This window comes from Vigna unguiculata, chromosome 1 (assembly GCF_037176805.1).
Source record: "Vigna unguiculata cultivar grain cowpea cultivar isolate G323 ecotype 2 chromosome 1, ASM3717680v1, whole genome shotgun sequence".
In the NCBI taxonomy this organism is placed as follows: domain Eukaryota; kingdom Viridiplantae; phylum Streptophyta; class Magnoliopsida; order Fabales; family Fabaceae; genus Vigna; species Vigna unguiculata.
Window position 1 is genome coordinate 1,566,037 of NC_140792.1, and position 14,649 is coordinate 1,580,685.

A 14,649-nucleotide genomic window follows, 5' to 3' on the forward strand; every position below is an offset into this window, starting at 1 on the left:
CTTAGAATGTTGCTAAAAAGAGAAATTTTAAGGAAGACTAGTTTGTTTTAATAAAAATTCAATTGAAAAATGTAGTAATAATAATATATTATATTAAATTTATGTGTGTATTTAGAAAATTACAATAATATATTTGATTGTGATATATATTTATATTACGTTTTAAAATTGTTATAACCTTATATTATCATTCATTATATTATATTTAAGCTTACGGTCAAAAAAGTTACGAAATTATTTGTCTCATGATGATTAATGTTGTTTCATCACAAATTAATTATAGCTTTTAAAATTATTTTAGTTATAATAATTTTTAATTTATAAATTTTGATATTTAAATTGATTGTTATTTTTTATTTTTAAAATTATTTGTTGTTTAGAATTGTTTTAGAGTAATGTAATAAGTATAATGTGCGTTTATATTGATATATGATTCAGTTTCACAAATATGAACGAAAAATCTAACATAATCATAATAAAAACGTGATTTTATTTTCATGTTAATATAATTACTTTCCATTTTCTGATTTGATTGTTTAAAGTGATTTGGTTAAGTTTTACAATCTCTAGAAATTAATAGTTGGTGATTTACTAGTTTGAATGGTGGAAAAATAGGTGGAGAAAAAAAATTCATACGTCAAGAAGTAGTTCAGAATGATGGAATAAAAAATTTCAAAATATTAGAAATATGTATTTTGAATTAAAAAAGAGAGAGTCTTCTTTTGTGTTAATTTTTAAAATAAAAAACTATTATATTAATATATAAAAGTATATTATTTAAGTATTCATTATAATTTTTCATTTTATTAATACAAGTATATTTGTTTATATTATTAAAAGTGTATGTTTTTTTCTTCTAATTTTACGTTAGTTTATTGTTTAATAATTAATTAACTTTTATAGAATAATTAAATTAAAAAATTTTGAATTAGTCTCTCCATTCATTAAATCAATGTTCCGGTGTCAAGTGGGATGATAAAATCATTATCAATCATCATGCATCCGAAGTTTTAGAGTATGTATTGAATTAGAATTTTATTTTTAAAAGGCGTCTCAAAAGGTGGAAAGAAAAATAAATATTTAAATTGTCTTAAATCTCAAACTTCTAAACAATGTGTGGACTATGGATATGGTAGGGAGAGACACAATCATTCTTTACTAAAAGTGTGGTTGAATGCATAAACACTTAAAAAGTATGATGGGAGTTAAAGACATCGATAGAGATCCATGAAGAGAAAAACTAATAGATTTTTTTTTTTTTATAAATTATAAATAATTTAATCATTTATAATTTAGTCAATAGATTTATCACTATACTATCATTGCATTAAGTAATAATTACGTTATTACATGAAATTAGAATAATTTTTAAAACTTTTCAATCTAAAGTTGTTACAAATGAACATGTTCAAATTCTAAACTTTCAATAAAAATGTATAAAAGTTGTTTTGGAAAGAAATTAATTAGGTTTGTTATCTATTAGTCTACTCATACAATTCATTTTATATATTATATCATATTTGATAGAAGTAACTCTTCATCATTGTAGTTAACTTGAATACAAATATATCTCATAGATTTTTCAGAATTTTGAAGTTAAATTAATAAGAATATATAAACTTCTTTAACTATCATCAAGATAATTCTCCCATCCTCCATATTTTGAAGTGAAGGTTCCACCACCGTGAAGTTGTGCATATTCACATATTGTTTCTCTAACACAATGATCCCATGACATTGCAATATCCTTTAGTGACAAAGGTTCACTAAGCATTCTAAGAGAGAATTTTAACTTCAACTTGGCTTTAATTGATAGATCCTCTAAGTCCTCACTGTTCAAAATGAAAAAACAATAAGAGAAAAACTTAGAATTTCAACTTTTGACCCCTTTTTTTATGGTTATGCGGTCAGTCACTCTGAACCATTGGTTCTGATATCACTTGTTGAAATTTTTAGGATTTTTGAAAATATGAGAGATATGGAATATATGAGAGATATATGTGATATGTTATACAGAGGAACATATTTTTGTATTTTATTGATATATCCTATATATAGAGCAAAATATAACAAAATATCAAGTATAAAGTATTTAAAATATCTCATTCCTAATTTAAAATAATAACTAATTTTTAAAACTGAAATATTTTCTAAAAAACCCTAAAAATCCCAACACAAATTACTAAAAATATATAATATCTTAAAAATAGAAAAAAGAAATTCAATTTTCAAACCTTGTTTCTGATGGAGTTTCATCTAGAATAACAGTTGAGCAATTTGGGTAGCTTCTTGGAATGTGCAACCAAAGTGGGTTGATTGTTGGCTACATGATCAAGATTATAGTTAATAAAATGAAATAAACAAAGCAAATGAAGGTTATGTATAAAATTAAACATAAATCAATTTACCTTTTTGTGATCATGCTTTGATATTGAGTTTAGATTAATAGTCACTGAATTGAAAAACAATTTGACAGTTAATCCTTCACCACCAAGTGCAATTCGTTCTTCAATAGTAGTCGGAAAGATTTTACTTTTGTCAAGAGCTACCTCAGTGTCTATTAGTTGCTTGTTTATATCCTTTATTTCTTCTAAAAGAGTATGATTTTCCTACAAAAGTTATCAATGCTCAAATTGTGTGAAATGTGTTACTTTTTTTTATATACAAACATAACCATACAAAAACAATGAAATGATTTAGTGTTTAAGGAAAATGAATGTAAAGGTTTGGATAAAATTCTCTAAAAACACTCTTAGGGAAAAAAAGTTTTCTAATGAGGTAAAAACTTATCTGAAATTTGATATGTACACATTTTTTTCATATAGCTTCTCAAAATTCTTCTTTTTAACTTGTGCATAGCTTAGTTTTATATTTTGAAAATTTATTTCATTTTTATTCATCATATGCAAAATGATAAATTTGTCTAAATAAGGTGATCTCATTACTCTAACAATACAAACAATAAAATTTTGAAAGTTGTAGAAAAATAATATTCATATGAATATAAAAATATGAATAACAAGATTTTTTACAAGTTATGAGAATAATATTCTTGTATAATGTAAAGAAAAATATGTTGGAAATATTATAGCTCAACACCATCAAATTACAAGACATTAATGATTTCTAAGATATCACATTCTAACTATAATAAAAGAGATAATTTGTAACGATTAAGGCATAAACGATTTGAAATATAGATAAACAATCTCTTAAGGATATTATGATCTTCATCATTCAATAGTCTTATCAAGACAACCATGATTTTGATAATAACAAATAACACTAGTTTTTTAAGAGCTAATTATAGTTATTATAAGTATATATCATAATAAACAAGTCATCACTTAAACAATAAGACAAACCAACACAAAAAAACCATCTACACCAACACCATATAGAGTAAATACAAAATCTAGATGATAACAAATCAACTAGAAAATACACAAAGTATCTAAAAGACACATAGTCTAGACAATGTCTACTTGAAGCCATTAGATGTTAAGCCATGTAATAAATGACAATTTTCAATTACTAGATCATCTACTCTTGTTCAAAATCAAGTTCTGAATCCACACGTGTGTGTGTGTGGTGTGTGGGGGTGTGGGAGGGAGGGAGGGTGGTTGTGTGGAGGTGTGGGTGGGTGCATGGGTGTGGGAGTGTGGTGTGTGTGGGGGTGTGGGTGGGTGTGTATGGTGTGTGTGAGGGGTGTGGGTGGGTGTGTATGGTGTGTGTGTGTGTATGTCGGGAATAGTGTGCGTGTGTGTGTCGGAAATAGTTCAAGTGTGAGTCAAAGTCTCGCATTGGATATAATAGATAAAGTTAAACACTATATAAGATGAAAGACTCAGAAACACATTTTCTTAATGTTTTGGGTTAAAAGTGGTTTCAAATGCCTTATATGTGTAAGACCAATGTCATATATATATATATATATATATATATATATATATATATATATATATATATATATATATATATATATATATAGAGAGAGAGAGAGAGAGAGAGAGAGAGAGAAAACTACAATATCTCAATGACTATAATCCTATATGAAGAAATATATAAACTCATCAGTGGTATCAGAGTCAATGGTTCGACAACATAACTATAACAAAAAAAGGGTCGCCATATGTCGTCACCATATGCCGATGGTTTGAGGATTGACAACATAATCATAACAAAAAATTGTCACCACACACCTAATGAGAAATTCACCAATCATACATCTGATGAGAATATATATATATATATATATATGTATATATATATATATATATATGTATATATATATATATATATATATATGTATATATATATATATGTATATGTATATATATGTATATGTATATATATATATATGTATATGTATATATATATATATGTATATGTATATATATATATATACATATATATATATATATATATGTATATATATATATACATATATATATATATATATGTATACATATATATATATATATATATGTATATATATATATATACATGTATATATATATATATATACATATATATATATATATATATATATATATATATATATTGTTTATAAGAGCTACTAACCTTTCCTAAAACATTAACACAAGGATAATGATTTGTATGCAAGCTTCAAGGAAGCTCAAAGTGACAATAATAAAATACTTCGAAAAGTCAGAAATAGCTTATTGGTAAATAATTTTGTTTCTTTATTACTCTTGTATGAAGTACCACCTATCATTTTAAAGTTTTTGCAATAATCCTTTTGCAATATTTTTCAACCATCAGATGATCATTCTTTTATTGTCTAATCATTGTTCTATTGTGAAAAATTTTCAAAACATTTTTAAAAACTCTTTTCAATCCTTTTTCTAAAACTAATGTGTTATTTTGGTAACTATTGTTCTACCATAAAAATTTAGTACTAAGAAATATTATTATTCCAAAATTTTCAATATTTAGGTTTAAATGAAATAAAGATTACATGAACTTCATAGACAATAATCAATTGATAAAATATATTTGCATCAGAATCAATATCATTCCATAAGAGCTTATTGACAATATAAAAATATATTTGCATAGAAAATGATGTGGCACTAATTGTAATCATGGGTTAAATCAATAAAGTTATGAAAAAAAAATGTAACTAAGTATATATGTTTCCAATAATGTAACATGAAGCATGTTTTAGCAAACAACATTTTCGATAAACATACTATAAAATAAATATAACTCTTTACCATTTAGGAATTTTACCTGAATAATGCTTGAATTTGAGAAATGTTTCTCTGAATTAGTTTCCTGCATAACATTGTCCCCTATAGGCATTGCATTAATAAAACGATTCATTTTCATTTCTCTTTGACCAAATTTGCTACGAGTCAAATATCTTGCTTGTGAATCCGTCACAATAACTCCCTTTGAGTCAACTACAACAATTGGTGGTCCATTTAGTGGTTCAAGTGTTGAATTCTCATCACTCAAATGGAATATCATTCCAATCTCTCCACAAGAAGCCACCAAGGCTTCTGCTGATATGGAAGTCAACTACAAATATATCATAATTGTAACCTTTTAGTATGCATATAAAAGCCTTTATTATGAAACATATCATGTAATGAAGTGTAATCTAACCACTTTAATCAAGTGTTGCATCGCAGGGCTTGAATCATCACAAATGGAACCATGATTTTGAAAATTTTCTTTCACTTTATTGCAATATTCAAGTAAGGGTGGAGTTAAAATTGTAGAATTGCTATTGATAGGTGTGATTTCACCACTTGTTTGTTCTTGCACAACATTTCCATATCCTGGTAAATAAAAATTATAAAAAGTGTTTGTTATTAACCGTTATATAAATATACATAATTGTTGGGAATAGTCCAAGTGTGAGTCAAAAGTCCCACATTAGATAGAATAGACAAAGTTAAACACTACATAAAAATAAAGACCCATAACACCATTGCCTTAAGGTTTTGGGGTTAAAGTGGTGTCAAAGGTCTTATATGTGTAAGACTAATGTAATATAACCATATAGAACCACAATATCTCAATAACTATAAACCATAAACCACATATATGAAAAAATATAGTGATATCAGAGTCGGTGGTTCGGAGTAACTGGCCACATAACCATAACCATAACCCAAGAAGGGATCACCTAAGTGACTGACAACATAACTATAACTAAAAAGGGATCACTTATACACCTGAAGAGAAATATAACCATAATCCATATATAACAAAAACATACGAAAGAATATATATATATATATATAAATAATCCAACAATAATGAATATATTAATTTCATACAAAGAATCATACCTTGTTGTTTGATGTACTCTTCTTCTGGATATGAAGTGAAAAATTGGTTTGTGACTTGCTGAAAAATTGGCACTGTAAAATAGGAGTTATGTGGGCTAAATACTTGTGTTATTGGTTTCTTTATATCTGTTTCTTCTACTTTATTTGTAGATGTCTCTCCCACTTGAGCAATTTTTGATTTGGAAGGAACAATTTTATGTTGCTCAATAACTTGTATATATTTTTCCATCTTATGAACTTTAGACTCAAAATCAGAAGTAATTTCTCTTTTGCTTGCTTTGAAGACTGAAAAAGTAAATTCCAATGCCCGCATATGATGCTCACATTTTATCATGTCATGTGTCTTTGGTTCTGGAGGAAGGGACTGAAACTTTTGTGCAATGAAAAAAAAAATTAATTATAAATTTGAATGAAAGTTTTCAAATTAATTATAAACTTGAAAACATTATCTACCTGCTCATATCTTTTACTCAAACCTTTGTAAAGAATGTTGAGTTTTGTGAAATATTTGCATTTTGCTGTTTGGATCTGCAATAAAAGTGTGTTACTAACATCATCACTTCATAAAGCTTCATCTTTGTTTATAACTATCAATAACAAAAACTAAATTTATAATAGTTGTTAAAAAAAGGATCAAAATACTCACAAGTATGAATATAAATGAACAAAAAGAAATTACCCAAAAAGTTAAAAAAAAAAAACAGAAAAGAAAAGCTCATAAAATAATAACAAAGTATAAATTTTTTATTAATTTATGATAAGAACTTTGAGAGAACCACAATAGAAATGTTACTTATTGTAATTGAAGAGTTCAAGGCCTTATAAACTGCATGCTAGCATCTCAAAATCTATTTAACATATTTGTCCAATAAATTTGACATTGATAAGCATAGATTGTAATGTACATTCACAAAAATCCCTTTCAGAAATCAAAACCCAATATTGTATAGTCACCCTTTAGACTTTGATATAAAAATTTCTTATTTAAAATCAATCTCAAATGAATAAATAAATTACAATAAATGTGATTTGTTATTATATAAACTAATATTATTTGTTATAGTAAAAAAAAGAATGATATTGTTAAAATTGGTCAACATAATCATTAAATCATATGATAAAAAAGTTGTTAGAAGGTCATAGGGATGACAAGAAGTTGAGTAGGGTACAGATAGTGTCTATCTGCAACAAAAATTCACCCGTTCCTCGTTTGTTTATCTGTCAAATATCTGTTTAAAAAATATTTGTGGATATTTAAAAACCTTCAAATACACGTGGATATGCATAAATATTTAAAAAAAATATTTCATAAATTTTTAAAATAAAATTTAAATAAAATTACAAACAAAATATAAATTTAAATTTAAATAAATAACATAATTTAAATTTAAATTTAAATTTAATCTAATCTAATAAAATATAAATTAAATTTTATTTTAAATTAAATTTAACTTAATATAACATAACTTACATTTTAATTTTAATTTTTTTAGATAATAAGTATCCGTATATATGAATAATATGATTTTACACCCGACCCATTTATAAACGAATATTACAATACTCATTATCCACTATTCGAAAATAACAAATACCCATTAATACCAACTATTTATCGTAAATTTTATTCGCAAACGACCAACACAAATATTTTTACTATCCTTGTTTAACAAAAGATACAAGGTCAAGATAAACTTTACCACGAGATGCAAAAATTTGAATTTTGTTTGTCTTGGGAAGTCGGTAACATGTGAACTCATACATTCCAATAATCTTTAATACGATATAACAACTTTTTGCAGTAATATGTAAAAATTGTAGTCAATTCAAGAAAAAAGATGTTTAGTACTAAAGTTACTTCAAAACATAACGTAAAATCTACTTACAAGTCTAAATTATTTTATTCAAGTTTATTCAAGATACCTACAAATGAAAGTCTCACCGTACAAAACCTATTATATCCAAAAATTAGTGTTGCATTTTTTGAACTAAATAGCGAATAGCTAAATATAAAAATTATGAAAGCAAAGTATTATGTTTAATGTTACCTTCTGATAAATTTGTTCCTGCCATTCTGCACTTACTTCTTTTTCTCCTCCTAAAACATAAAATCAAAATATATCTGGTTAAATTAATTAATTAATGTTTTTAATATAAATATCTAGTTAAATTAATTCACGTAAACCTTTTTTTTTTTTAAAGGACGAAAATCAATTCTAAAATATTGTACTCACCAAATTCAGCATCTGAACCAAAAACTTGTGAGGACAAAATATTGCATTCCTCACTTTGAAATGGTGGCTTTGTTTTCATCTTTGTTGATATTCTTGTGATGTACTCAGCCTACAAATATATAAATGAGTAAAATATTGATTTTTTTTACAATAAAGTGTTTATAATACTATGATTTTAATGAGATAAAAAAGCAAGTAATTATAAAAAGAAAAATGGACACAAAATAAAAACATGTAAACTAAATTAAGATACCTCATCTTTGGCAGTATCGAAAACCTCTTCTTCAAATCTTTCTACAGATTTCAAAAACTTAGGTACGTTTTGCGTCCATGATGAGAGAGGATCTCGTTTGAGAAAATGTTCAGCACTGTGAAAAATCAATATTTCATGTAATTAGATTCAAATGAAGTTTACAAGATAAAACATAACTAGATACTTATCATATTCTCTAATGTAATTATTTTTTATTAATTAAATATTTATATAATGATTTAAGTTTAGTGGATGATTGAGGAACACTTAATACAAGAATTGTCAGGTTTTTACAGAGGAGGTTTCACTGGGGAGAACAACATCAATGAGATCTGAGTCTAACTACATAAGACACTAACACCACTCTCAACCCAAAACCTTAAGTCAATGGGTTTATGGGTCTGGATTCTTATATAATGCTCTACTTTCTCATTTCTGATCAATGTAGAACTTAGACTCACACTTGGATTCCTAACAAGAATGTCATAAACAATAAACTTGCTAACAGTACTCACAATTGATAATTATCATCAACAATTATCAATATTTTGTAAGTAAATTCTTCTCACATTTTCTTTACCATCATGTTACGACGGTCTTTAGATTTCCATCCATTTACTTCAATAGTGGTTACATTTGAAATAAGTCTCCTTTTGTTTGTGTCCATTTTGCATGTGAAGATACTCAATATTTACCTGAACAATTCATAAAGAAAGTGTAAGGTATATATATAAATATATTCATATATGAAGAATAAAGGGAAAACTATAATTTGACACTTTTCTTCAATTTCATAATTAGAAAAATTAAAAATTTGATTTAGATCTTTAACTCTTACAACCTATGTTGACTCGTTCTATCTAAGCACATGGAATGTCAACCCTAAAAATCTTAAAACATGGAAAATACTAAAATCCTTAGCACTAGAAAAAAAATAATATAAACATATTTTCAATCACTTGAAACATGCTAATTTTCCCCAAATTAAGCACCAAAGAACAAAGAATAAAAGAAAATTCATACATGAAGAAACCCACTACAAACATAAACCCATAATCACTCCCAAAATGTTGAAAAAAAAGAGGGGAAATAACATGCTTGAAAAGAAAAAGAAACACAAAAATATTGATACCTATGTTCTACTTCTCCAACCAAGTATATTAGCTTTGTAAAATGTACAAGTCTTTATATTGTGTATAAAGATGGCACAATACGCGTCATGCAATGTTATTTAATTAGAGACGTTATTTTGCAGACTTAATAAATAAGTTTAAACATAAATGTGTAACGTCTCAATATAATTAAATTAAGGTTGTTGTCTTTTTTTGTCATTAAGAAAAAATATTTATTAAGTTAATTAAACTATAATTTTAAAAATTAGATTAAATGAATGCATCATAATGAAAAATTAATGAATTAGCCAACTATCTGGTTCAAATAAACCTCAAAACCGAATCATGGAAAATATTCACAAAAAACTAGAAAAGAGATAAAGGAAAATGTTGAAAAATTAATAAAAATCGACAAAGTGTTGTTCACAATCGGCAAATAAAAAATTTAATAAAAATGCCATTTTCGGATTTTAGCTTCTTCAAAAATTAATTAAAAAAAATAAATGAATCAAATTAAAACTGACCCATTAATTAGTGACATGTATCAATTCAGGAAAAATTTAACCTATTTAATATATGCTATATTGTTTCATTAATTTTATTGTGTTTAAATAATACTATATTATAAAATGTGATTAATTATGAGGAATCGATTATGGTATGAAATTTAGTAGTTACTCCATTTATGTTATTGAGTTGGTAAAGTATTGTGACTATTAACTTAATGTATTTGATGAGATATTTATATTCTAGTTATAGTTTAATATATATATATATATATATATATATATATATATATGTGAGTTTTTAAAAAAAATCTTATAATTGAATTAAGAGATAATATTTTTTTTAATATACTTCAATTTGGCTACACTTTTTTTTTTTTGTTTCAACTATGTATAATGCATCGAATATATGTGATGGAAATTGGAAATGACACTGAAAACTTTGATTCGGTAACTTTAAAATACAGCAACAATGAATTGAATGTTCTATACACAATTAAGGGAAGAAGGCACCAAATCAAATTATTAGAAAGAAAATATTTATAGTGAATTTTGTAAAGCCTAAAAAGGAAAACGAATAAAGGAAAAAAAATTGTATTTATTGACTTAACCAAAAGTATAGAAAGGGTATTAACAAGTAAAGGAAAACGTTGGAAAAGTAAAATATTAATGCAAGAAAGAAAAACATGAAATGATACAAATAAAATATATCTATATAAATATGTAAAGGGATTCTTCTATCATGTTACACACATTTTATATCTCTATTTTATTTTTAATTATACTTTGAAATTTAAAATAATTTATGATAATATATAAAAAGATACCTTACTGATCCGATGATCTCTGAGCGGGAAAAGTCCACAAACAAGGATCCTCACGTTCAAATTAGTGAAGAGTATTTTGTAAATATGAGAGTAAAGAATGAGTATTGAATTAGACTATCATGTGTGATTAAGGGTATATATAAGTTTTACTAGGCCGCTTAGTATAATAACAAATAAGACATACTCAAGATATAACAATATATTAATATATATAATTACTCGATTCAATTTATTATAACTTGAATTTTGTTTATATTATCATAAATATCATCTTTTTTTTAGTTTAAGGGTGTTAATTTTTCATATATATCTCACATTTGGATCTCATGCTTATTAAGCCGTTTTTAGACCTAACAATAATAATATATTTTGGATAGGGTATGTACAATACATATATAATATTATAATTTTACTGTTAATAATATTTTAAAATTAAAAAATAAAAATAAACTACTAAAATACTAAAATTGATTATCATAGTCATTCATTGTATTTTTTTTTATAATTATCATTTCTTATAATACATTGAGGCACAAGTTTTATATATATATATATATATATATATATATATATATATATATATATATATATATATATATATAAATTGGTTACTAACATTAATTACCAAAAAAGTTGATTATTATTTATGAATTTTCTTCCAATGATTTATATATATATATATATATATATATATATATATATATATATATATATATTCATAATATAAACAATTTTAGTTATCAATTTAAAAGTCAATTATATTTTTTTATTCATAATAGAAATATATAAATCACTACAAGAAAATTCATAAATAATTACCAATTTTATTATAGACCAATTTCTTTGGTATTAACAACTTTGGTAGCTAATGTTAGTAACCAATTTAGATACCAATTAATAATAGAAACTATTTTAATACCAATTTAAAAATCAATTATAATTTTTTATTCATAATAAAAACTATTTTAGTTACCACTAATTTTTAGTTTATAAATTGTTATTATATTGTATAAATTGGGTTATACATCATTAATTAATAAATTAATAAATAAATGTACACACAAATTTTGAGTTAAGACAAGGTTTAATTAGTCAGATGGTATCTATGTGTTAGTTTGGTACCCATTTTTAAAAATGTGTCAATTGAGTACCAACTTCTGAAAAGATGACTCAATTAGGTCATTTTCAGCCAGAAATTATTAATATCATTAACAGTATTGATATTTAAAATGACTTACAAAATTGAGTATTGATATTTATATTAAAATTTAGTGATAAAAGTCATGAATTACGTTAACAACTTTAGTATTTTTTGTCTGAAAGGGATTGGTTAAGACACTTTTTCAAAAATTAAGATTAAATTGACACATTTTTTAAAGCGGGTACCAAACTAACACATCTGAACGAAAGTGGGTATCATTCAACTAATTAAACCTTGAAACAAATAATGATAAATGTTTTTTTTTCCCTCATCTTCTAGTGTGTATGTAATACGGATAATTAAATTATTTCAATTTCTGAAGAGAAAACATTTAATTAAAAGATATAGAATGCAACAAATTAGACTAAAAAATAGTTTAGTTGATTGAGTTTTTTTTAGTTCAATTTAGTTTAGAAAAATTACTTTTTAAATTTAATTAAGTTTTAATATAATTTAGTTTAGTTAATTAAATATTTAGCCAAAAATAAAGAGTCATCTTAACTTGTTCCTTCCTAAAACTATATACTCATTTTTTAACAAATTAATTATCGTACGATGTAATGATCAAATATTGACTAATACTTTCCATTTTTCATTTTTTTTTTAAGTTTCTTACTAAATACACCATATAGAATGAAAACTTGATGGGGATTTCTCTTTTTTTTTCTTTTAATATTTTCTTTTAGGTATAATTATTGATTTGGTAACCCAACTTTTTGGTTAAGTTGAATTTGATATCCATATTTTTGGTTTGTTCAATTTAGTATCCTAATTATCTAAAGAGATTCAATTTGGTCCTCTCCATTAAGTTGAAATTAACATTGTGTCCGTACAGGACACGTGTCAATCCATGAAATTTTTAATATAATTTTTTTTTTTATATTTTTTTTTCAAAAGATTTAAAAATTGCCACATGTAAGTTTAGCATTGTGCCACGTGGCAGCTTACAATCATGACACATGATAATGGTAATAGTTGTTTTCAATTTAGTCCTCTATTTAATTTTTTGGTTCAATTTAGTACCCCAAATATTTAAAACGATACAATTTTGTCATTTCCAATTTGAGACCAAATTAGTAACTAAGTTTTATTATAACTTATATATACATGTTAAAATAATTGTTTTGAATTTATACATCAAATCACTACACCTAAATATTCAAATTATTTTATTTTTTACAGGTGTAAAAAATTTCATGTGTAAAAAATTACAAAGGTTAAAATGTAAAAAATAAAATAATTTAAGTATTTAGGTGAAATAATTTGATGTATATATTAGAAAAAGCTATTGTAACGTGTATATATAAGTTGTAATTAAGCTTATTTACTAATTTGATCTCAAATTAGAGAGGACGAAATCGGATCATTTTAAAAAATTTGAGTACTAAATTAAACCAAAAATTTAAATAGAGGACTAAATTGAAAATAACTATTATCATTGCCACGTGTCATGATTGTAAGCTGTCACATGGTACGATGATAAACTGACACGTGACAGTTCTTAAATTTTTTGAAAAAAAAAATAATTTTTTGAAAAAAAAAATTAAAAATTTTATGGGTTGACACGTGTCCTGTATAGACACGGTGTTAACTCCAACTTAACGGAGATGACCAAATTGAATCTCTTTAGATAATTGGGGTACTAAATTGAACAAACCAAAAGTATGGGTACCAAATTGAACTTAATCAAAAAGTTGGGGTACCAAATCATTAATTATACCTTTCTTTTAATGTACAGGGACTAATTATTTTTAGTTAGTAAAATTTGTTATTAATTAACAATTCTCTTATAGTAAACAAAGAGAGTGTGAGATGACTAAAATGAGGAGAAAGAAGTTCCAAATCACAAATACTATAATTCTTACCATATATTAGTTAATTTAGTATCTTTCAATTGATTTTTTTAACTTAGCTAGATTTGTATGCATGGTAAATATAAAATTTTATATTAGTATAAATTTATTTTATATTTATTTGTTGAGAATTCAAGTATGAATTTAAATCTCACATCAAGTAAATATGAGTGAGAAAGTTGAACACTCATATAAGAAAGAAGACTCATAAATACATTGTTTTACAATTTTGGGTTAAAATTGGTGTCAATCTTTTATGTGAGTTAGGCTAATGTTTCATTGGTATTATGTCTCCTGAGTAAATCCCTCTCAAAAGAACCATCAATGTATCAAAGTT

General features: G+C 24.7%; 1 protein-coding gene across 1 annotated transcript; it reads right to left on the reverse strand.

Annotated features, from left to right (window-relative positions):
• Positions 1–1,535: 1,535 nt before the first annotated feature.
• Positions 1,536–9,504, reverse strand: LOC114194101 (mediator of RNA polymerase II transcription subunit 15a-like). The gene is made up of 11 exons (XM_028084161.2): positions 9,383–9,504; positions 8,814–8,928; positions 8,561–8,669; positions 8,375–8,424; positions 6,780–6,854; positions 6,327–6,696; positions 5,635–5,810; positions 5,257–5,547; positions 2,409–2,609; positions 2,235–2,323; positions 1,536–1,832 (listed from the first exon to the last, which is right to left on the reverse strand). The coding sequence occupies exons 1-11, from the start codon at positions 9,478–9,480 to the stop codon at positions 1,625–1,627; spliced, it is 1,782 nt and encodes a 593-aa protein (XP_027939962.2). The 5' UTR covers positions 9,481–9,504; the 3' UTR covers positions 1,536–1,624.
• Between the last annotated feature and the right edge of the window lie 5,145 nt (positions 9,505–14,649).

What these genes read in the sequence shown, in the direction of transcription:
- LOC114194101 (XM_028084161.2), bottom strand. Translation starts at nt 9,480, where the DNA reads ATGGACACAAACAAAAGGAGACTTATTTCAAATGTAACCACTATTGAA. An exon ending in AACATGATGGTAAAGAAAAT is followed by an intron (nt 8,929 to 9,382) that starts GTGAGAAGAATT and finishes GATTTTTCACAG; the next exon opens with TGCTGAACATTTTCTCAAAC. An exon ending in GAAACTCCATCAGAAACAAG is followed by an intron (nt 1,833 to 2,234) that starts GTTTGAAAATTG and finishes CATTTTGAACAG; the next exon opens with TGAGGACTTAGAGGATCTAT.